The sequence below is a fragment of the Embiotoca jacksoni genome, unplaced genomic scaffold, assembly GCF_022577435.1.
Source record: "Embiotoca jacksoni isolate LCO1_2020_lvr unplaced genomic scaffold, fEmbJac1.0.p SCAF_3, whole genome shotgun sequence".
In the NCBI taxonomy this organism is placed as follows: Eukaryota; Metazoa; Chordata; class Actinopteri; family Embiotocidae; genus Embiotoca; species Embiotoca jacksoni.
In genome coordinates this window covers 21460972-21486690 of record NW_027185381.1, presented here as the reverse complement: position 1 = coordinate 21486690, position 25719 = coordinate 21460972, and the positions used below count along the sequence as shown (strand labels likewise).

The 25719-nt window shown below is 41.5% G+C and overlaps 1 protein-coding gene across 3 annotated transcripts in view; it reads right to left on the bottom strand.

Annotated features, from left to right (window-relative positions):
* The window catches only part of srgap1a (SLIT-ROBO Rho GTPase activating protein 1a), an 85712-nt gene that overhangs the window by 19293 nt on the left and 40700 nt on the right, over positions 1-25719 (bottom strand). For all 3 annotated transcript variants that reach the window (XM_069163234.1, XM_069163235.1, XM_069163236.1), the window contains exons 4-15: positions 22973-23035; positions 19363-19542; positions 18482-18610; positions 16473-16694; positions 15775-15876; positions 7597-7794; positions 7008-7092; positions 5943-5970; positions 3955-3988; positions 2557-2617; positions 1758-1835; positions 1373-1507 (exon numbers count right to left, since the gene is read on the bottom strand). In XM_069163234.1, coding sequence (XP_069019335.1) covers positions 1373-1507; positions 1758-1835; positions 2557-2617; positions 3955-3988; positions 5943-5970; positions 7008-7092; positions 7597-7794; positions 15775-15876; positions 16473-16694; positions 18482-18610; positions 19363-19542; positions 22973-23035 — 1315 coding nt within the window. The remainder of the gene's footprint in view (positions 1-1372; positions 1508-1757; positions 1836-2556; positions 2618-3954; positions 3989-5942; positions 5971-7007; positions 7093-7596; positions 7795-15774; positions 15877-16472; positions 16695-18481; positions 18611-19362; positions 19543-22972; positions 23036-25719) is intronic.

Genomic DNA, 25719 nt, shown 5'->3' with positions numbered 1-25719 from the left:
CAGTGCGCTGCTGGGGTGAAATTAAAAAAAAAAACAGCCAACTGAGAGCTGTTAAATTGGAAAGTGATCTCATAGCTGCTCTGAGCTCTTTATGGAACAAGGGATTTTAATATGGAGCCTGCTGGGTACTGGGCCCACACTGCAATCACTGGCATGTTGAGCTGGGGAATGTAAACAGGGAATCCCCATCACTCATCTCGCACAAATGTGTAAAGGTACACCCAGGAAACACACACAGACACACTTCGCACACTGGTGAGTACACACAAGCATGCGTGAACATGAAAACACACATCACGACACACACGCACGCACGCACACGCGCACGCACGCACACACACACACACACACAGTTGCAACAAGGCACACGCTGTGTCCACGTGAGATTGCACGTTTTCAATTGTTCTTTAACAGAGCTGAAAAGGCTCCCATGTAATGACTTAAAAGATCAGGAAAAGGCACACAAAGAGCTGTCTGATCTGTGCACTGACTCACAGTCACAGTGACAATGTGACTATTCTTGTGAGGACTCCAGTGCAGATTCAGTGGACATTCCACCACAGTTCTGTAAGCGCGGCCGAGCTTTGTGCCACTCACGACGAATAATATCCCTCTCAGTGCTCGACCGAATACCACAGAGCAGCATCCACAGTACAGGGTCGAAAACACGAGCCATACTGCTGACGAAACACCAAAGACAGTTAATTACACTGTTTCCCGCGAGGACAGAATTTGACAGGGAATGTGATGTTTAACTCGTGACAAAAGGCTTCAGACGAGTTCCAGAAAAAAATTGGCAAACTATTCAAATCAGACTCGACACTCTGCTTCGACCACAAACAAACAAAACCCAGAAAGTTTGAAAAGTTCATCAGGAACAGCTACAGTACAGAATCTGTGTAGCCTCCATGTTTTCCTGACCATAGCAGAATAATTACAGGTCTACAGTGAGCAGACAGGCTGTGGGAGCTAATTGAAGTGTTATTTATACTTCAGGTTGATATTGCAGAATGTACACGTAGTGAGATGCAGAGTTAGTCCATCAAAATGTGACATGCATCAATTAAATAAATTATTAGGATAAAGAATAAAAGATGGCATCCTGGAGAGGAAAAATTAAATACTTAATTTTGATGGATGACAGTTTCAATTTTGCTCTAAAAAGACAATTTGGAAAAAGTTATTTTATATGTGCTATATTTTATGAGCTAATTTGCCGATCAGCTTATGTGTGAAAAGCCAGAGAATCTGAATTCATCTCAATTAGATACACATGACTTTCTGAATGCAAATAAATCATGATCATAATCATAATCTAGAATAAAGAGAAGCACTCAGAATAATCAGTGACACTATGCAAATGTCTTCTTACTGATGCAGGAGAGCAGATCATTGAACCTCTCTTTGGGGAAAAGAGGGTTCTCCAGACCCCGGAAGTAGAGTTTGAGAACGCCAGCCACCGAGTTGATGTCATGATTATTCTCATCGTCTGTCAGCGGGTCGTTTCCTAAAACACAGACGAGTGAGCAGGTCAGTGGGGCATCTTTAATAATAAAAATCCAATATGTGAGGTGAAATAGACCGAGATAAGAACTCAAAAAGGCCACTGGCTAAATATGTTCAACATAATGAGTGATAATTAGTTCCTAATTAGACCAAACATCCGGATCTGATAACAATCAGACAAAACAACTGTTATTTATTGATCCAGGTGATGATGCGTGGCTTGCGGAGTTACAGTAACAGAAATCTAGTACCTCTCTCAAATGAGTTCTTGATGTCATTGACTTCCAGCTGGGATCCAGAAACACGAAATATTCCCTGGTGTTGGAGGCCTGTACAGGCAAAGATTAAAAAACAAAGATGGTAAGGAGGAAGGAGAAACAGCACACTCAACATACCACTCTGGTCATATAAAAGGAGAGAAAAAACCCGACCTCACTCAGCAAATTTAGTTGGACCTAAAAAGCACATCCTGTTCGTTAAGCCCCTTCACTTTGCTAATTAAAGATAATAATGAGTCAAGGAGACAGCAATCAAGCTTTGCTAAAGTGTCTGCCAGCTGGGATTAGGACTTAATAAGGGGAGAGGTCAAAAGTCAGGACAAATCGTAATTAGTCTCCTTTTAGATTTCTCTCTGACCCCCATCAGATGGCTGCAGCAGATGAATGGTGAGACCTCACAACTGTCGAAATATTATTCTTATTCTTTAAATGTGTAGTTTAGAGAAATTAATATTCAGAATCATCACTTGTGCAGGGGGAAGCTGTCTGTCTCAGTGTTTAGGGAGGTTGGGTGGAAAGGGCTGCACCTCTGTAAACAGGAAGGAATCTGCATTTTCCCATAACAAGTGACTGAAGTGGAACAAACCGAAACCTCAACATGAAAGACCGTGAACACGCCCAAACAATAAACGCCTGCAAACTGCTGAAGTGTTACTTTACAGAAAAAAAACAGAGAAAGACACGCAAAATAAAACAGGTTGAGAGAAATTCATCATAGAAACTATAAATACGGTGATTAGTTTATGATTGCATAACCGACGTTTGGACTCACCATACAGATTTATGTAGCGAATAGAGCTTTCGACCACGCGGGGGATCGCTTGTCCGGAGTCCTTTAAAGGCAAAGTAAACAAAGCATTTCAAATCATGTATAATTTCCCTTTTTGTTACATGCATAAGACCTAGAGCCTGACCAATACCCAAATTCTGACAATGACATAAATATAAATAATAGATATATAACCAAACTCTGATGAGATTTATTGGATTTATTTTTTCACTTTTACCAAAACACAGAACATTTTAATTCTGTGCTAAATATATATTTTGAATATCCTTTTTAACAATAAATGTAAATTATAGTACATTTCCAGCAGTAATTGTTATTAAATTTATAAATTGTGAATAACAACAGAATAAATCATGAAATATGAACTATTACTGCACTCCAGTTGCTTTTTGTATTTCTGCCAATCTACAGTATGGTGCTCATACATAAATATTGATGTATTGGTTGGGCTCTAATAGAAACTGTTGGACATGATGTTAACAGCATATAAACATGCACACCCAGTGTAAGTGACGTTGGTAGATTTAAAGACAAAGTGAGTGTTACTTTGTTGAGACCTTACTGAGACAGACTGAATTGAATTATCACAAAGTTACAAAAATCAGTGACCAGCTACTACACGCAAGTACAATCATGTTGTCCACTACATTTGAATTGGCCTCCAGTGTTGTTAAATATACTTTCTGTCTTTTTTTTTATGCTACCCAACATGAGCGTGCTGTGTTTAAACTAACGAGAGAGCTTATCTAAAGAGCCGCACACTCAGTACGGAGTTCAGGGCAGAAGTGGTGAGATGAGAGGGAGGGAAAAACACATTCCTCTCACGCACTTAGACGTGGACTGCACTCTTGTTCTGCCTCGGTGCCAGCTGCGCCTGCGACTCCGTGCCGGACAGGGACTCGGTACAGGCTTTTAATGATACAGTGGATCTGTTTACAGCCCTCGGGGGTACACAGTGGGTCCAAACACACAACAACCACGCCAGGATCGACTCGCTATCGTTGGAGTGGAGCCGTGAGGGTTGAGGTCCGAGTACAACTAGATTATGTAATACAATCTCTTTTGGATATGTGAGACCAGGCGGACTGCTTTTTATCAGATAAATCCATTTACCATTTTGATGCGGACATTTTTCACGTTGGGAGTTTGCATTATTTATTGAATCTACAGATATAATCTGCTGCAACATCTGTTTTTACGGACAAAACCTTCAATTCAGTCTGTCTAAGTGTGTTCACAGAAGTAAATGATAGTTATGTGAAATAACACAAGATGCAGACAAACACAACATGAAGTGAAAATGTTGCTAATGCAGGACAGGTAAAGAAAATTAGCGAAGGCAAGCAGCATGGGCCCCCCAAGATGCCTCAGAGTGTCTACCTGATGTCGAGTGTGTGAGTTCCGTCGTCCGCGGCTACAGAGAAATGTAGCAACAGTCAGAGATGGAGACAGAGAGAGAGAGAGAAAAAAAAAAAGGCAAGATCCAGATTAGGACCACAGCAGCTGCCCACCAAAGCTTTTACTATGAGCGCACCTTCATCTGGCATCAAACCCCAAAGGAAACAGTGTGAACTGGACAGGACCATGCAGGACCGGACACAGCCACCGGTGAGAGGCAGCGAAGAGGCCGGAGGAAGGAGGCAGCACACCTTATCAGTTTGGCATCCGCTCCCTGACTGCCATTTATCCTGCTGCTTTCACTGGCTTCTGCTCTCGTTCTGGAGGAGGAGGAGATGATATCTCTGCCAGAGCAGCTCAGTGATGCCAGGTCAGCAGCAGTGAGTCAGGGGAGCTGACGGACACAAACATCTATCTCTCCAGCTGCTGCTCCTCTCCTCCTGCGACCCTCCGAATCTATCAATGCCACCCCCAACATCTCAAGACGCAGACCGCCAGAGCTCACTGACACATGAAGAAGGTTTCCAGTATCCATCTTAGCACAAACATGTTGTTGTTTTTTGTCGGTAAATAATAAATCAACAGCTAAGATGCTTTGGGGGAACCCACCAAAATGGCCAGAAAGCCAGAGCAAGACAGAAAATAGATAGGAGGAGGAGCGAAAGTCAAGCGGCAGACTGGTAATCAGTACCTTAATAAATGACTCCAAATTGCCATTAAATAACCTAACATTAAAAACAGAGCGGGGTCTGGCCCGCCGGGTGCCAGTGTGGGTTTTGAATGGCCCATTGGGATGTCTAGAATACAAAGAATGCATTAGAATAAAAAAAATAAAAAAAAAATAAAAAAAACAAAGCAATTTTTATTTTAAAGAGGTAAATCTCTGTTCTGTGTGCTTATTTTATGTCCTTGAAAAACCTGAGCTGAAGTTGAGGCCGACTAATCTTTAAAACCCTTTAACTCCAGATGATGGACAGGTGAATAAGGGTATTTTCAGACACCTCTGAAACCCATGAATTAACTTTTTATTTATAATCTTTTCTCTCCACAAGATATCACATGCCGGTGAAATGTCAGCCCCGCTGGGAGCTCCGTATGTGTCAGCATCCACCTCATAACCGGCCCCGCTGAAGACAGCTTTTAGTAGTTTGTGTGAATGTGTGTGTTGGTGTGCGACTTCATGCAATTTGGCTTCTTGGGACCTGTAGGATTTAGTCTTTCAAATATGAATAAAACGGTATCAGCCTACAGGCCCGTGCAAGGAGATCTACCAATGGAAAAGGCTTTTCCTTGACGCTCTTGTTAATTTCTACTAATAGGGTGACAACTAAAAGTTATTTTAATCCTTTAATATTCTGCCACATGATCAGACCACGTGCCACTACGCACCGAACCGAATTTCCCAAGTACCACTTTCTATCGTTACCGGTATTAAGAGGTAAAAGAATCCTGATATCTTGACCAAAATGTTTTGACAAAAATACATGTAAAGGAAGCAGGATGTTTTACAGTTTAACAATAAACCTTTTATATCGTTGCATTGAAACAATGAATTTCAGTGGGAATGTAATGATTATAAATAAACAAAATAAAAAAACAACAACTCTAAATTAAGCCGAGCATCTTTCTCTGCATAATGTTCTGTAAAAAAAAGCTTTCACATTGCACAACATATACGCCGATACCAATACTGAGAGCAAATAAAAGCGGCCAACGAGTAAATCGACCCGGTTCTGCTCAAAAAAGGTTTACTCTGAAGTGTAAAGTAGTCCTATAGTCCTACATTCTATATGGGCAAAAATATATTTTGACCTTGATTCCTTTTGTTATAAAAATAAAATCAAAAAATATATACAACAGCATGAAGAGACGACGTAAAATAAATGTTCTCTTCTTTGCTGGATGACCATTTGAGGCGTAATAGCTCTACACTTGTTTAGTTTGTGTGTGTGTTTGAGTGTGTATTTTACCTTGTTGTCATGTAGTCAGCTCTGTGACCTGCAGTAAGGAGAGAAAAGAGAAGAGAGGGTCAAGTTAGTTGTGTGGACATGCCAGGACCTGCCTCAGGTCCCTGCAGTGAATTGTGCACACGGCCTGTGAAGCATTTGCCATCTGTCCACAACCGCTGGTCTCTTGAACAGCACCACCGAAACCCATATACACCGTTACATAGCCCACACAGAGACAACAATAACAAACACTACCAAGCACACAGTGGTACATTTACAAATTACACACAGACACACTAATCATTACAGGGATACGGAGAGCTACAGGTTTAAACGCGTAAAGTAAGATTAAGCACAAAATAGCTTCCAAATGGTTTTGATGAACAGGAGAAGTTTAAAATGTGAGGCCATCTGTTCCCATGAACAGGATATGACCTGTCTCTGTGTCTGACTGACTCGTGCTGCACTTCAGCTCATTGACAACAATACAATTACGGCACATGTGGAAGAAGCAGAAGGCTTTTCTTTTCTTCGTTCGCTTGCTGCTTCATTGCTCATTAAGTGGACGGTCTGACGGAGACCACCAGGACCGCTGGTTAGTACGCCAACTGACAGATACTAGCCAAGGCCTCCAGGAGATCCCACCAATGTAGAACAAGGAGAACCCATTGTAATGACTGCCGGCGCTCAAATACATGGCGGTCCATTAAGTTGGGAGCAAATCAATCACTAAGACGGATAATACAAGTTCACAATCCCCTCAGCTCTGGCTTGCCTGGCGAAAACCCAGATTACCATCTAGAAGCTTTTGACTTGTGGAAGAAGCAGGCAAACAATGGGAAGTTTGCCACAGAACGGGTTTAAAATTGCTCAAGTATGACTGCAGAAAAGAAAAAGACAAGAATTCAATGGTAAATTATTTATGCTGGTTGTTTGGATGCTGATTAGGCCTAAAGTGTCCAAATTTTGGCTGGAGGAACTTTGACATTCAGAGGTGAGAATTAAGTGCAAGAGTCGAATGTGGAGCGAGAACAAGAACAGCGGGAACTCTTAAGAGGAGGGTGAGTAAAGGGATCGTAACCGCACCTTCGCCGAGTGTCCTCTTCAGCAAGTCGTGTTTGGCCTGCAGTTTGGAGATGAGATTACTGCCCTCCAGAAACTCCCGGAATTTCTGTGGAGAATTGAGAGTAATTACACGGCGGCCCTGAGTGCCAGCTAGAGCGCCCACTCTTAAGACAGCAATCTACGATAAGGCAGCCAAGGGCAAAGGACACGCCGAGAGCCTTTTTAAAGCCTTTATCAGAGCATGTCCATCTTCAGACTGGAAGAAGATACCAGTTAGCTTTTACAAAATAAAATTATTTTTGGGCAGAGTTACCCCCTCTGCCAGCTGATCAATGATTTTAAAGAGGCTTAGTGAATGAGATACAGAGTTTAAAGTTAAATTAAGCATATTCAAGTCCAGATAAAACCTTTGACTTCATGTTCTCAGTTTCATTTTGGAGATTTTTTTTTCAGTTTATAATGGGACAAGAATAGGCAGTTTCACTGCTTTTGAAGAAAATCACAGAATTAAAAAGCAAAGCAGGGCATCAAAGATATTTATTTCAGTTTTTTACAGAAATAAAATGCATCTCTGAAGTCGTAACCCTGTCTTTTTGCTCACTGCGCTCACCATGAAGTAGAACTGCTCCGTCTCCTGCTGGTTGGCCCTCCTCTTGGCAATGCTGGGTTTGCTGAGATACGTCTCTGACACAGTGGACTTGACCGACTCTGTGGAGCGGCTGTGGTGGAAGCACTCGGACACGTCGTAGTCTTCGATGGTTACCATGTCCTGGATGGTCGTCAGCGTGGCCTCCGATGTCTTCTTGATCTGTGGCACGGAGAGAAGTTGAAGAACCCGTGATGAACTTGTCAGAGCAAAAAAGCTGTTTGCTTAAAAGCTTGATGTCATCTCTTCACGATCGCAATGTAACCATCACACCGTACGCAGCAGCTTGTTTAATCACACTCCCTTAAAACCACTCTCTAAATCCCATGACACTCTGAAAAATTCAGGTGCTTTCTCAGAAGCAAAAAAAATCCACCGGCTGCTGAACGTGACTCCCAGCCAAACCAATCAATTTGCACGCACTCAGAGGAACGAGAGGTGAACAGTGTTGGCTGGAAATGTAACATTCAGTCGCAGGCTTTTAGGACTCTTTTCCATAACCGCTTCTTCCCTGTCAACAGCGATTCTCCAGGAGCTTACGAACATCAGGATTTTGCCAAGTGTACCCCGCCAATTTACTGTGAAAGATGTTCAGCCAGTCGAAGAGCTGCCGGCTGTGTCCATTATATGAGGACATAAGATGACAGAGCATGTGAAACATAAAAGGGAGCGTCAATGTGTTTGTAACATCCCCATAAACGTAAAGACAGATACCATAACTCTACTTGAACTACTATAACGTGTAGATTACAAATAAGAGAACTCGTAATACACAGATGTGATGCTGCAGTTGAGTCTTGAGGAAATCATTTGTGATTTAAAGAATAATGTTTCTATTTTGCGGGGGGGAAAAAACATAAACTTCAAAATTTAATTTCCCCTCGGGGATTATTTTAAAAAAAAGTGAAAGAAATAAAATTTACATGAAAAAGTTAAAATAATGAGAACAAAGAATTGTATTAAAATTATTGCATTATTTTATATTTTTATATATAAAAAGAAAAGTCATCAAATTATACCAGCAAATCTGTAATATATGGCAAAATAGTCAACTTATGCAACTTTGTCGTTAAGATTTTATCTTTTAATTCCCCCTAAAACACCCTTACTGTTTTGTCATGATCTACATTAAAACAAGAAATCATTTAAAGGGCCAAATTGTAAGGATAAAAATTACAATAATTATAGCACACGTGTGTGTGTGTGTGTGTGTGTGTGTGCACGTGTGATGGTGGGGCTATTGTTTTTCTTTGAAAAAAAGAAAAAAAAAAGCTAAGCTCTGTATTACAAAAGGGAGAGTGAAGAGCTGTGACCATCTCAGGTCCATTTTGTGTGCTATTAAAAGGTGGGAACCCCCACAGGTCAATGGGGCCAATGAAATGCAGCTGGAATTCCTCTTAATTATTCTTAATAGTCAATGAGACCCCCGACTCAAAGGCAGTGACCCTATTTCTCAGTTATTAAGTAGGTATGACCTCATAATGGACGCTAATGAACGAGTGAGGTGGATTCCTGCTGCAACAGTTATACACACGACACAACAGAGGATCACAGCTTGTTACTTTTAAACTGCTTGACCTGTGACTCATTTCGCCTTTGGAAAAAAAACAACACCTGAGAAGGAGGACTTCATAGCTTTCATGTGTTCCTGTGATGGATTACAGCGCTGACACACATGCTTGGGCACACAATGTGGATGTAGTTTCAGTGTTATCCATCCCATCATGAAGTAAAAACACACTGCAGGTTGGAACATGGCTAATGGCAGCATGCAAAAGGAAATGGAGGATTTTGTAACCATGAAACTTTTATAAAGAAAAAACAGACCTTTTAAAGGTCCCGTGTTGTATAAATTATGATCTCCATTTCTTTTTTGATTATAAAGCAACTCCTGGTGCGAGATAAATACTGTGAAAGTGTCAAAACACTCAGTCAAAGGGGAAATGCACACAGCCAGCTTTCAGCTTGTTCCGTTTGGACGAACTGTTTGGACTTCTGTGAGTTTGTGATGTCACAACGATGAGTACAGCCAACAGTACAACCTTTTATCTGGAGAAGAACACATCCTTTCGTGGCGCTAGCAAGCTACAATACCGAAGAAAGCCTGTGGTTGGTCTGAGTGTGCGGCACTCAGAAAAGACTCAACCAATCAGAAGAGAAGGTAATTGCAATCAATGCGCCTTGAAGCCACAGACACAAAACAGCTTGTTCTTGGTTGAACTCCAGAGAGAAGCTTAAGAGAAGAGATGTAAAACTATATTGAAATGATTTTTGAAACTTAAAATCACAAAAATATCTTCTTACGGATATCAAAACTGCAAATAAAACACCAGAAAGGTGTCAAATGTGGGACCTTCAAAGTACATCTGAAATATAAAAATCTACAACAGCACTTTCATTGAAGTTTTATCTAAAATAGGTACCTTATTGTGAAATACGGTCATTAGTTACACTTCCTGAGTGTGTTTGGGCTCCCTCATCCTATGTCCCTGGCAGCCTCATCCCGGGTGGCCCCCATGGAGGCGAGAGGCCCAGCTGTCATCATGAAGACAGGAGCCATGCATGCGAAAAAAATCGCTCACAGTAAAAAAGCTGTTGAGTTTATCCATTATTCAGCAGACGAATAGTTACCAGTGTTCACTGCTGGGCTCAATTACAACAGAGCTCTTATAGAGACTCGGTGGATATGCCCATTAGTCCCTACAGCTGCACAACAGACCTGCAGAGAATCCGCGGCGCGGAGTTAGATTTGTTTATTTTTAGTGTTACAGAACCGTGATTCAAGTATTTCCTACATTTCTCCAGCATGCACAGTATCAGTCTAGTTTGCACACAGTCATCACCCTCTGAGCCTAAAATAAGTTCCGTACTCTGAAATGCCAAAATAATTCCACTCGGCACACTTTGAAATAAGTGTTATTGTGCAAAGCAGCAGCGCAACATCACTCAACAGTTTCAATTTCAACTTCTATTGTCACATCTCCGAAGTCAGGCTGCTGTCAATAGCTTTCAACAGACCGTGTAGCGAGTGTGTAATTTGCTGATCATCCAGCTATGAGCATACACACACACACACACACACAGGCTTTGATGTGCCTCCGATATTTATCTGAAGAAAAACAAACACTCCCTGCAAAGGAGATGCTGTTAGATTGCCAGAGTTTGGTGTGAAACATCTTGAGAATAACCGTCAAATTTACTTGTGTTTGCTGAGAAGACGACAGAAACCAGAGGAGGAAAATTATTCTGAGAAAGCACTGGCTCAGAAAGGGTGGGGCGTCAAATTAATCCCTCCGGGGGTGTGTGTGTGTGTGTGTGTGTGTGTGTGTGTGTGTGTGTGTGTGTGTGTGTGTGTGTGTTTTGGGGTGGCGGTTGGATGCTGCTCGTTACCACAAAGATGTCTTTATGTCAGACAGTCTTCAGACGGTCATAAAGTTACACGAGTGAACGTACATGGGGAGTATCAGAAATGCATAGATGTCTGGAGACACACACTTCTGCACAAATGCAGAGCTCAGCGGGCGGTGTTGTGCACATCTGTGGTGGAGGTGAGCGTGTTGAGCCGGACAGGCTTTAGTCCAGCTGTCTCTGTTGGATATTAATGCAGCAGCAGACTCTGACCCCTGACTTCAAGCACACACCCAAAACCAATAGTTAGTCGTCTGTTCCCTGGGACGGAGCCGGGTGGCAGGGTGGGGAGATGATGCTGTCTCTTCTGAACACTGTCCAAGGCAAGACTCCCTCCATCTGACACTCCCCTCCCCCCCTCCACCACCACTGTCTCTGTCTTTCACTACTGAAATGAGTCCAGTTTACTTACTGCAAATACTTTCCACTCGTTTAGCACTTTGGGTTTGACAATCATACCGGGGTTGATACAATTCTGAACTTCACAAAGTGAATACCTGTTCAGAATACATTTGGCGTCATGTTGATTAGGGATAGGCATTTCAAGAATATATACTATTTGATATTTGCCAGGAACAAATGGCTATAATGTGCAGACCTTAAACTTATTTTTTTCTGGTGACAAAACGAACCTTTGATTGTAGATTAGATGTATAATATGCTAGCTGCAACTCCTTTTCATTTTTAAAATGTTCTTTTTGAAGGAGTTCCTCAAAGAACTTTTTGATGGTTGTTCTCGTCTTTGCGTGTTTCTGTTGTTTGTATATTGTATCTAATCTCACAGCGCCACACAGGTTTTACTTGAGCCTGTTCGCAACGTATTCTTGACAGTTTTCAAACAGCTTTAAGGTGCATTATCGCCACCTTTTGACGGTAATAACACATTACTACCAGGCACTGGAACAGGAGAAAAAAATACAAGATGATAGTTGCATCAATGATTTTATATTTTATATTTCAATCATGATTGGAAAATACGAAGATCGTGACCCATCCTTACTGTGAATAACAAGAATTTCCACACAATGAAAATTGTGGTCAGCACTTTTTAGAACTTCTTTGCTTTTTCTCTATCTGTCGATCGTTTTTGTCTGAGAATATAATTATGTGTATGTGACCAGAGCCTTTAGAAGTAAAATTAAGGTCTCCACCTATAAAAGGTTCCACAAGCCTCATTCTACTCTGGGCCTTTTGTCCCTTCAACATTAGTTTGAATAATGACTAAAATGTTGATAGAAGAGGAACCTGGCTCTTTGTGTTTGTGCATACGGGTACATGTGTCCCTGTGTGAACCTCTGCATCATTTCATTTCATTTTGTGTTTGTCTCACTCTGGCTTTTGTCCTTTCCTCACTGAAGTGCCATCCTTTCAAAAGCTCAGGTTGAGGTGCGCTGAAAGACGGGAAAACAAGGCCACCGTTCACATTCGCACTAAAAACCTCATACTGTCTACAGACTAGGGCACAACACACTCAGCAGGCAACAAAATCCATACTGCTCTGGATCCTCTCAGATCAATTTGCTATTGTACAATGTTTTCCCTAACATTGCACTCATCCGTGTGTCCTCCCCCTTTTGTTTTCTACGTTAGCCGACTGTTTCTTGCCTGTCGTTGTCATATGTTGATCTCATTATAGCACATTGTGTCCGGCTGTCACTGCGCGCTTTAATGACACAAGAGGAAGTGTGCTGTATTCGGGTATTTCTTATTGTGTGTGAATGATAAGCGTTGTGGAGAGCGGCTGCTTGTCAGGTGTGTGGCCCTGCGTGGCCCTGCGCTGTGTTTGCAACTGTAGTTACTGCAACTCAACTGCAGCTTGATGCATACAGTAGAAGCAGTCAGTGCATCTACTGTGTAGTCTGGAGTTAACAGGTGTTGTTGGTTTATGGTTGGATTGATTGATTGATTGATTGATTGATTGATTCTTTCTTTCTTTCTTTCAGAGACAAATGAGATTTAAATGGCTAGATTAGGAAGTCTGAAAAAAGAAGCGACAGCCCACACTGACTGACTGAAGAGCTGAGACGAATGATGTCCTTTGAGAAAAGACGTTTAATGACAAAAATGAAATTGCAATTTCTGCACTGAGGAACCCTGCGGGGGTTGTGTTAACCCCAACATAACGAGGAAAGTGAAATCCACAGTCCTCCCTCCATGTCGCACACCACCCACCCACTGATGCAGAGTGAATTATTCAGCAATGTTTTCTTTCAGCATTTCACGGGAGTCAAAGAGGTTCGAGGAAGCAGCTGTACTTCTATTAAGAACTGCCCTGTGGGTTTTTCCTGTCCAGATAAAGACAGACTCGCTTTCTCTCTTGTACATTTGACAGTCAAGCTTGTAGGTCGCCCCAGACTGCTTTGAAAGTTCATTTTTCAAGGATGTATCTGGCACGCCGCAGCCAGGAAGAGAGGCCATCTGGTGATCCTAACATGAGGCAGCAGCGCCCTCCAATTCTGACCCACCAGGACATCCGCTTCAGCAAGGCAGGCGGACGAGGACATGAAGCGACCAGGGGTTGTCAGCTCACACCACACATACACACACACACACACACACACACACACACACACACACATGCACACACACACGCACGGCTGCGTGTGTATGTGCCCAGTTGCAGAAATACTGTACTTACTGCAGGCAATGTGAACTGTGATGACACCAGCAGGACCCAGACCAGGCTGGATACACAATGATAAACAACATATTCTCAGGCCCAATGACAACAATGCTACAACTCAGGACCATTTTCATTATAGATTTACTGATATTTTCTTTCCATTGGTTAAAAATAAATAAATAAATCCCTTTCCAATTTCTGAGTCCAAGTTAAATATTTCTAGATGTCTTCTTTAATCTGACAAAACCCAAAGATGTAAAGTTTATTAATTTTACAATGACATAAAACACAGAAAAGCAGAACATCCTCCTGTTTGGGAAGCTGGTAACAGTGTTTTTATACTATTTTTAAGTTATTATACTTAAGATTTTCATAAAATTGAATTCCATTTTTATATTTTACAGATGAATTAAAAAAAAAAAATTGGTGAACCCATCTAATATATATCCATTCAGTAAGTACTGCTCAACATAAAAGTTTTTACTCTTGGTCCATCATTCAGATTATCTGCACACGCACAAGGGAAGTAAGTACAAAATATATAATTGAGCATTACTGTTAATGATATCTCATTGAAATCGGTAATTGTTCTTCTACAGCTCTATCAAAGCTGTATTAAACTGAATCAAATAGAGCCGCGGCTTCCCATAAAAACATTTGACTGGTGAGACACGTAAATACATAAAGACATACTGTATTTGTCACTGAGGTTTTTACTGACAGCTACTAAAGTCATAATCAAAAAAAGCCTCAACAAAACAAGCTTGGTAATTTTCTCCATGTCTCCGGCAGCAGTTTTAAATACTGTAGGGAATAATTGAACAAGAAACCAGCCAAAGCTACCTGTCACTGTGGATGAAAAGTGAACCCCTCCAACTGTAACACCTCTTATTCATTGGTCATATTCTTTCTCCAAAGACCATATATTTGTCATTTTGCCTTTATTCAATAGAAGCAGTACAGACAGACAAGACATGTAGAGGAAACAGAGCAGGGGAATGACATGAAGAGAAGGTCCGTCCAGCCTGGAATCAAACTGGCTGCTTGTGGTATTTGCGTCCATGTGGTGTGCGTGCCCTAAACACTCAGCTATCAGGCCATTCCCCCCTTTGGTTGTATTTCTTTTCAAGACTGTTTGCTGTCACCAGAATTTAGGATCATGTACTGTACTGCACTTACTGTTACCACCAATGTTTAAGACTGTTAACTTTAAACAAATATTCAACTTTCAATGTATTATTTAGCACACTGAAATAAGCTCTGAATACCGCTGTATGCTATATCCATTCCTGTCCATTCCTGAAGATGTATCTCACTAAAGATTTGACGAGGTGATCAAAAGGAATATAAGCTTTCACTGAATGTTGAGGGAGTTGAGTGACATGCTCCTGTGTGTCTTTGTAGAAGGATAAAAGAAGATAAAGTGCGCTGATGTGTTCGGGGGAGAGAAACAGAGAAAGGCAGTGAAAGCTCACAGAGGGGAAGCAGGTCAGACGAGCTACAGAAGCCAGCCTGATGGACGCGATTGCACTCTGTGAACCAGCAGACATCGCAGCCTTTCAGCCCTTTGTGCCGTAAAAAAAAAAAAAAAAAAATAAAAAAAAAAAGTCGAGCTTGCCGCAGACACATTAAAAGAATATAGCTGGATAACCAAAGATGCACCTCTAATGTCAAAAAAAAAAAAGAAAAAAAAAAAAGAGCAGCGCGGGACGGGTTTTTGCAAATAAAAGAAAGACAGTGAATTCTACCGGTGGGAGCAAAAATGGAGGCATCAGAGAGGGTTTGATGGCTACCTGCAGGGCATACAAGAGAGGAAAATACGTAGTATGTATGTGTATATGCAACAAAAACTTCTTCAGAGATCATCACCAACTATATCTGACTCACCTTGGATGACTTCTGGCTAAAGTTAACTTTCTGCAGTCGCTTTAATTCTCTGCAACTGTCAGCGTCTCACAACCGACAAAGAGCAGCATAACAAAACTCCCAAATCTCTGGCAAATGACAAAACTGGAGTCGTAGAGACATGTTTGACAAATCTAAATCCCGCTGCACCACAAATACCAGGATCGCGATTTGATTTGATTTTTGTTTTGGTGGCACTATGTTACCTCTTCGTTTTCGATCTTCAGGGTAGTCAGGCGAGATTGCAGCTGCTGGAACCTCAGGATGAGCTCCCCATTCACTGGTGGCTGCACAGAGATCTGACACACCTGGAAAAAAAAGAGAAAACATTCTGTTGTTCACCAAGAACATTACATTTCAATCTATTGTAGGAAACAAGGTCACATAAGCTCTGGTTTAAACAGGACGCAGGCATCCAAATTCTTCTCCGATTGCAGAGCAAACCACAGTGACTTCTGCCAAATGCACGCAGACAGTCACATAACAACAGCTAGTGGATAGACATGATATCAGCGGAGTGCCAGCCAAACAGTAAAACTCTGAACACATGTTGAGCTACATGGCTGCAGGGGCAGGAACAACACATGATTTGTCAGTTTCAATGCCCCACAAAACCTAATCCGGCAGCCCAGACGCAGTAAAAAGCTACACTTAAGCCACTGAATATCAGACCTCATTAAATGTGAGACATTTTAATAATAAACTCCAAATTCCCTCGATGTTCGGTATATCTGCACGTGAGCAAATACACTGAAGAACATTTTTAACTGATGTTTTCCGTTTTTATTTGTTCAATTCTTGCTATTTTTTTAGCATCAATGCAAATAAACAATCAACCAATTTACGTATAAACTGTATTAAAACTGCACAAATATGATCATGACATCACTACTGCAGTGCATACTTCGTCTCCCATGTGAGGCTGGAACTCAAATTTTGCCGGGGGGCAGAAGGCCGTGGGGTACATCTCCATGAACCTCTGTCGGTCACTACGTGGGTCCAGACTGTCCACTGCGTTTTCGATGATGTCAAGACCCTCGTGGCGAGACGTCTCCAGGTTGTATTCCGCTGACAGGTAGGTCCGCAGGGCCCGATTCAGACTGGCATGGTACCCCAAATCACAGCACTTGGATAGAGAAAAAGAGCATCAATGTCAGATGGATCTAACTGATTATGGAAAATCAGACAAATTAGTGGTTATAATATAAAATAATGAACTTTTTTCAGCACCTGGGGCAGTCTAGTGACGGGTCGGAAAACTAAAGACTATTTTCAAGATGCTTAAGCTTTGCTCCACTGTCTGGCTTAAAAAAAATTATCAACAGAATAGCCGAATAATTTTCTGCCAACTGTATTGTTTCAGCGATACACTGCACAACAACTGCATCCAAGCTAGTAATGATTTCTGACGCTGTGTAATGTTGATTTTTTTTTTTTTTGAAGAGTATATATGCAAGCACAGCCACAAAACAAAACATCAATATGATAAAGTTAAAAACAAATCACTTATTTCTTAGAATGAATTTAAACTCTATTTGGTCCAGCATATGGTAAAAAAAAATAAAAAATAACAGCTTTATCTTTAAATAAAACAGATTTCCATTCCAGCTCTTTCTGAGCCGGCAGTATTGCCTCTGCGTTGCACCACTTGAATCTTACCTCCAGGATCTAATGCTTGATTTTTAACAATGAGAACCTTGGTCAAGGTCTATCCTGGGGAGACACACAAGCCCCAGGCAAACACAAACACAAACACATCCACACATCAACTAACCCCAAATGGCCTGAATGATCGACAAACACGATGCCACTACCAGTCTGCTTGTACACCCTGTTTTCGACAATAAAAAGTCTCTTCATCAATAAACAAATGTGTGTGATCCTGCAAATACAGCTCACGCAGAGTGCATCGCGCACGCACACACACACACACACACACACACACACACACACACACACACACACACACACACACACACACACACACACACACACGCCCTGGTGAGATGTGAAGGCTTGCGAGCAAAGCGGGAAGAGGGGTAATTTCAGCGCACAGCATGATGCTGAATAGAGGTTGCATTTCTCTCGCTCCTTCAGTCCTGTCTGGAATATAAAAAACGAAACAAACACTTGCTAAAAACCCAGCCTTCTCCCGTTACCTTAGAAACGCCACAGAGAGTGGTGCAGTAGGTTTACTTCTCTAAAAAAATGATAAGAACCCAGGTGAGCCATACTATAAATAAGTCATGTTTATCAGTTTGAGAGAAAAAGCTCAAATAAAGCAGTCTGCTTGTAAGGTCGAGAAAACATGAATGCTGTTGCAAATAAAAGTGATGAACCACGACTGGAAATTACAAAGAAAGTAGGTTCAGGGTCAGGGCCGCTCTTCGAATGTCGGAAAAAGAAATTGAAATCTGTGACGCAATGTCAGAAAAACACTGTAACTAAATATAATAAGTGGTATTTTAATAACGACACAGAGAATGGAAGGAGGAAAGAATGGCTTTCATTACAAAAGTTAATAAGCTACTTTAATTCTGTCCCGCACTGTAATTTCCATCCCACAGTCTGGTGTCCGAAAATCCCTTTTATATTAGGCCCAGCTGCTAAAGTCATCAGTCTCTTCGCTGATTATGATTTTAAATCTCCTCTAAAGGTCAGTGAAAACACCCCCTGAACTGTAATTGGTCTTCTGGATGAAGAGCATAAAGAAACATAGTAAAAAAAAAACTATTAAAAAAAAAAATCGACTTTAGAAGGGAGAAAAAGTCCATGAAAAGATGACTCCAAAGAAAGTGTGTGTTCTGCTTATGTAAGACCGTCTTCTGCAAAAACTTTTCCTAGTTTCACTGGAGGCAAACGAGCCGGAGCTGAAGATGAAGTTGTGGCAGAATCGTGTGGTTTCATACTTACATCAATTAAGTCCGACAAGTCATGGATGTAGTATTTGAATACGGATGAGTTTGTCGCCTCCAGTGTCAGCAGGTACTCGTTCCGCGCTTTGATCGACTTCAGCTTGTTCTCCGAGTACTTGGCTTGACGCTGATGAGAGAATTAGAGGCGAGAATGAGAAACAGGCAACAACAGAGCGAGCGAGGCAGGGTGAATTTAATGAGTGGAGAAATTGCCTTTTGACAAGTGATTGTGCTTTTATGTCTCTGCACGCATAGCGGATTACTGGCGAAACAACATTTTCAATGAACACTGGAGGAGAAATAAGTTAAATTCTGTTATAAATAGCAAAATGAGGAACAAGAGCAGAAAAAGAAAATGCTAAACTAAAAACAGCCTGTGACTGAACCTCAGTCTGAGTCTTTAAACTTACACTTCATCCCTTCCAGACAAACATGAGGCTGTTAGTTAGTCACCATCCACTGACCACTCGGCTCTGACTCACACACTTCCTAATCATCCATATCTTAATACTTCCCAAATGCATTCCTGGAAATAAGAAAAAATAAAAAAAAACAGTTCATTTCTCTGGACTTTAATCATTTGCCACAGATTTAACAGACAACAGACCTCCTCTGAGAATTCAAAGCCTGTGTCAATGCTTACTGTGTGTTTTTCGTTACTCAGGTCAGGAAGACTTCAGATAAATAAAAGAAAAACGGAACAATCCAAGATCAAACGTGTGGATGTGAGAACGCTTAAAATCCTGAACAGAAGTTTTGTTGTGTCAGACTAACGATGCCTAGTAGAGAAGTGAACGGTGTGACTCCTTTTTGGCTTAAACGCAACTGTCACGAATTGGATCAAAATGTTCCGTGGTTGTGAACCGCTGGCATTTTTACCTTCTCTTTCATCTTCTCGATCTTCTTCACAGAGCTGCGCCTCTGGTATTTGTCCTCCATTCGGATGCTGAACACAGGCTCGCCCCTGCCGATCTGCTTCTCCTCTTGCTTCTCTGCCTCCTTCAGCTTGCTCTCGGCGCTGATGCTCTCTGAGTGGTACATGTGGTAGGTCTTCATCACCTGGAGACACAAAATTTACCCTGAGATGAAAAGAATCTCAATTGCCTGTTTGTCATTATTTCATATTCAAGACCTGAAATAAATGGCAACAAGCTGAAACTGTTCCGTCTTTGTAAAGAAATGTTGAGTGTCGGGTCAGTTTCTGAGGGGCCAAAGCTCAGAATAATCAATCTCCATCCTCGTAGCTGACCTTTTATAAACCACGATGAAGGCTTCCATCCTCTGAACCGCTCATTCATCACATATCGATTCAACTCATCTCAAAGCAGGCCGCTCGGCTCACCCTAAACCACAAACCAGAGACAGATTCTCTCCATCCTTTTTTATCTTTCATATGACCGCAACAACCACCAAGCACTGCAGCTAAATGCAACATGCTGCCTTCACTGTTTGAAGAAAAAATAAAATAAAATACACTCAGGAAGTAGTCGTTTTTTTGCCCTCTAAAGTTGACTGCTCCTTTTAGGCTTTGAGTAACATTACACAAACATTTTTATTAAGAAGGCCTTAAACTTCTGCTTCTTTTTTATTTTTTTTATTTTAAATGCCCAAGTAATTTAAGCTGTAATGGATAATAAGATGAACCTGTTTGCCCTTGTGCCATAAACTGTAACGATTTAATACAAAGGAAATCCATTACCTTGATAGTGAACTGTGGATTTGAGCTACTTCCTAAAGTTTGAGTCATCATCCGCAGATGGGGGAGTGTGCATGTTACTCATACTACTTCCTGGGATCCATTAGGCAATGACTCAGCTACAAATAGCAGGTAAACCACGAAATACATGCAATGCAAGACAGCTGAGGGATGTTAAAAGTCTTCCACAGAAGACAAACAGACGATCTAGGGCAGATTCATTTGCTAACATGGAGTTACAGCCACTGACCATCACAGATGCATGAAAATGAAGAATTTAGAGGCAGAAAGAGGAGGAGATAGATTAGGAGAAGATGAAGAGGAAATGAGATGAGAAAAATCAGAAGACACGAGAGAAGAGAAGACAGAAGGAAATAAGAGAAGACGAGCAGAAATGAAAGGAGATGATCCGGGGGAAAAAAGGAGTCGAGATGAGAGGAGGAAAGGAGGAAATACGAAAGGAAATCAGAGGAGAGAAGAAATGTTTGTAACCTCAGAAAACGTGTCGAAAAATCTGCAGAAATGCTAATTTTTGTTTGTTTGGTTTAAAATAAATTCAAAAGAATCATCTTTAAGCAGGTGTTACTTTTCATCAAACTTTTTATGACATAGATTTGGTCCACTGTGAAGCTAAATGGGCCTTGGTTCGTGGCAGTTGTCCAAATGTACTGAACTGAGTACAAGGGCAGAAATAAATTCTAACTCCTGGGACAAGGCAGCAATATGGAGCACCAGTGGTTTAACCTGGAATGAACCAACTCCAGCAAAATTACAGCTCCACAGCCTGTATATGAAATACACTTGTCTGCACAAAACCTCAACTTCAGTGAAAAGAGAGACTCACCCATCTCAAAATCTAAACATCGGGAGTTATTTCTGTACAAGTGGAACAACAGAGCAAAGGCCTGATTTGTCTGGAGCCCTTCGCCTTTGGTGGGGTTTGGTTTAACTGGAACCAGTTTAGTGATGGCTGACTGACCTTGGGCCTTGTACTCCTCACTTACTGGTCTGGAGTCTGCCACTGCTGTGTTTACTTTACTGCTCTTTTTAGAGGGACATATTTAGAGACAGACCAGACCTGTTATTTCATTGGCGGACGCTGACGTTGGGACCACGGCTGTCTGATGCAATGGCTACCCAGTGTGTGCATATGCATGTCAGTGAGTGTGAATCTGTGTGTACTACCACCAGGGCTAAACCAAGTCAAATCTGGAGTGAGGACAGTGGTGAGAGTGACACACATTGAGTTTGGAGTAACACGTTGTCGTGTTTGGAGGCACGGACTGGAAGTGTAACCTCTGTTGTCCTTTGTACAGAGTAACTGGAGACTCTAGAAGCAAAGTGACAGCCTTCTCTTGGGGAATGCACAACAACTGCCTTCACTTGTATCTCCATCAGTGTACATCCCAAGTTACCAATGGCGATCAATGGGGAAGGTATTGAGAGGCATGGCATGATTAACTACAGAGTCAGTTCGACTTGTTCCTTTAATACTTTTACTTTAGAGGTCAGTTGTTCTGAAATCAATTCAATTCAATTTGATGTATGTAGCGGCAAATCACAACACAAAGTTATTTCATGGCACTTAACACAGTAACGTTCTTATGACAGAACTTTACAACATTATACAGAGGAACCCAACAATTCAACAATTCCCACGTAAGCTAGGAAAAACTCCCCTTTAAGGGAGAAAAAACGCCAACAGAGGGAAGGAAAACTCCCTTTTAACAGGAAGAAACCTCAGACAGAACCAGGCTCAAAGGTGGGCGGTCATCACACTGATTGCAGGTTTATATCATACTACAAACAAATAAACAACCCAATAAATGAGCTACACAATATCCAATAAGAACATATATATATAAAAATCAAGCCTAAATTTCATCTCTTCATCCTATCTTTAAGAGTTCACAGTGGACAACATGTGTAAAGCATTAATCGTGCGCTCACAGGGCTGGTTGTGTTAGTTAAAGTAGTGGAATTAGCTATTGATTCACTCTATAAGTACATGCAGCAACAAGGTCAGAGCTACAGACAGCTACTTAGAGCAAAGACATCGAACATTGTAGTTAAAATGTCCTTTATAGGAACAGCAGTGCAGATTGGCCGCCTGCTTGATGCAGAAGTTTGATGGTCTGGTGAAATGTTACCAAGGCTTCTAGAGAATTTAACCCCCTGGTTCAAAGGTCTGCAGCCACATCTTCTTAAAATATATATGCAGCATGCCTCCGTAAGCCAGCAGTCTTAGGCACATACCATGTAATCACAATGAGCCTAATTCTGACTGGAGGATAATGTCTCTTTCACCTTTCCCTGGCTGCCTACAGTATTTGTGTCTGTTGTCAGCTATTGAGTAAAAGCAACAAGAAGAAATAACACCAAACAAAGGAAAAATCTATACAGCAAGTAACTATTTGGCTCCAACCTCCCAGTGTGGCTTTGCGTGAGCTTGTTTTTAAGAGCAAGAAAACACAACTGAAGAGAGCCATTAAAAACAGAGTATGAACTCTAATGAGCTAAAGCAAACATGAAGGATGATACTTCACAGCTTTCAATAGCTGGTTCATCAGGGTTAAGAGGGGCTTGTTTTATGCTTCTGTGCGGTAAAAGAAACTTTTCCTGCAGTCTGAGCAATCACTTTGATGGTAGTGTATTTGCTTGCATGTTGAAAATAGGATCCCTCAGATATCTCTGAGTTGCAGAGTTAAAGATGTCAAGCTGTGCTATGAACAAGTCTCAACCACAGTCGAGATGAATGTACTCAGTGGAAAAAAGGCAGTCGATGCTACTTACTGTGTATAGCTCATTTAGGACTTTCATCAAGTCTTCCTGCAGCTGAAAGGCTATTTCCTTGCTCTGAAAAAGAAACACAAGGAAAAACAATGAGAAAAAGACAGAAAATTCCTTTTATGACACAAGAAATACATGAAACATTTTTGAAAACGTTTACAGCCAACACACCGGCATCACTTTGTCAATACTGTCCAATGTTCAATCTCCATTGTAAACATTGCGGGAACCACTTTTAATAAGCTGCAACTTGACAAGTCTGCTCAGCAAATGCACATTGTTTGCTGTGCGTTAGGTTTTACATAAATGAACAAACATAGACCTGAGACAACGCTGTGGTTTGAATGGTACACACACGCAGAACAGAACAGTGCATTTATCATCCTCTGTCAAATGCGGGGTGTCTGTGTGAAAGTGGTATCAATGTCATGATCGCTCTTCCACTTAAATCGTCAAACACGGCTTGAGTTTCACGGCCCACATGCTCAACACATTAGCTGCCTTCCACGACTGAATGTAAAAGATTTCTTCCAAATATGTTAACTCAATCAGCCGTGCCACAAGGCTGACTCCGTAATACTATCACACACACGCCCACATTAATGCATCTCACGGTTGTGGGATACAGTTTAACAGTGCTGGCGTGATGGATTTAGATTGGCTTTTTCTATTCATTTGACAGAGGAGCGTCCATATTTCCTTCACCCTGACTCATATACTGTATCACATGTTTATGATATTATGAGTCATGACAATGAATTTTTGATCTCTCCACCTTACTCGATACCACGCGTTGCTACCTGGATGATGTTACAGCTTTGGCCCGCACGCCAGGTCTTTCTCTAACCCAATTATCCTCAGACAAATCTCATTCTGGGAGCCTCTTCCAGCAAAAAGCTGTATGAGGGCTCTGAGAGGGCATCAAGCCACCTACTGTAATGGGATAGAGTTGTGATTTACTTCTGATCAAGAAATGGAGTGCACTGCAGATTTTTTTTTAAAGATGGTCAAATATAAACTTTAGTTACAGGCACAGTTGCTGTCAGTCATCATTAAAGGTAGCCTGTGCATTGTCTGACCTGTAGTAGTGCTATGGAGGGATGATTTTATGAATTGGTCTCTGTTTTGTTGAGCCCCTTTTCCACTGCCGGTACCAGCTCGGTTCGGCTCTCCTCGCTTTTTTTGGTTTGTATTGGGGGAAATTTGTGGATAGTAACTGGTAATGTTTTTCACCAACGTCGAAGTTCAGAGCGAGCTGAGCCGATATTGAAATGCGATGTGAAAACAGAGACATCTGATTGGTCAGAGAGAAGCATCAGCTGCAAAGGGACATAACAATAACGTAACGCAGTATTGTGAAAACCTGTGTACAAAAACAATCTCTCACTCGTGTTCATCACAGGCTGCTCACAGGTGAAGCTGCACGAGGTCCAAGGATGCAAATAGCCAGTAAAGAGGATTACACTCTCAGTTTACAGCAGGCTGGTGTCTGAAATTAGAATGCCCTGCTGTGTGACCTGGCCGATCACTAACACCTACCTAACCACCACCCGGTCAGGCCGTTCGCTGATTTGTAGCTCTTCTTCAATCAGGGTGACTAACAGTACATAAGCTGGATAAGAAGAACTTACAAACACCAAACTTGGCAAGAAGTAACCTCAGGCTTGTTTGAGAAAGGAGGATAGATAAAGGAGTTATCAAACACTCTTCCAGGTGAATAACAGGATGATCTGGTCTTCGAGTTTATCGTTACCAAATACAAACCTATTAAAAATAAATTCTTGCCCATCACAAAGATCAAAAAGACACAGGCCTGCTCCTGTGGGAAAATCCATTAGCTACGGGCAATTCAGTGGACAGAACCTTTGACTATCTGTCAGCTCTAACACACATCAGCTCTTCCCCATTGAGAAGGCTGGGAAGTGATCCAGAGCTCAATGAAAAGCCTTCTCAGGGATCACATGAGCTCTGTGTGTGTGTGTGTGTGTGTGTGTGTGTGTGTGTGTGTGTGTGTGTGAGTGAGTGAGTGAGTGAGTGTGAGTGAGAGAGAGAGAGAGAGATGTAAAAACAAAGGGGCCTTAAATTCAAGATATGTTTAGAGGCTTTTTATGACCTCATGTAAGCTACACATGACAGTCGTTTGAACTCTGAAATAATCTCACCTTTCAAATTGTGGTAAAATGTAACGCGTATGCTGTACACATCACATAACAAGCAATAACTTGTTTGCCAAAAAGCTGTGTTGTGTAACCGCTGTCGTTGATTTGATTTGTACAACTTATCCCCTTTCATTTTAAAAGGAATCTCAGTTGGGTGGGGGGGGGGGGGGGGGGTATTCCAATTTAAAAGGATCATTAAAAGGATCCTCCAAATGGGTTTCCCCTTTTAAGTTCATACCATCCGAATTCCAACCACATTAGAAAGATGAAACAACCCCAGAGAGGAGAAACCAAGACAGCCTTTAGGGAGTGGTGGGTTTCATATTGCCACTGACATTAATCATGGAGTAAAAATGGCAGTTGTGTACCCTGCAGGGCCTGTGTGTGTTAATGCGTGTGCGCTGGGGGGACTCAGCATAGTTCAGTGTGTCTTGTACCGCAACACAGACTTTGACCAAATGACATAGTTCTGTAATCCTTTTTATTTAAGTGTGAAAGGAATAGTGTAACATTTTTGGAAATACAATTACTGGTTTACATGGGTAGTCTGGTAAAGCATAGAGACTGGAACCAGTGAAACAGCTGTCATGA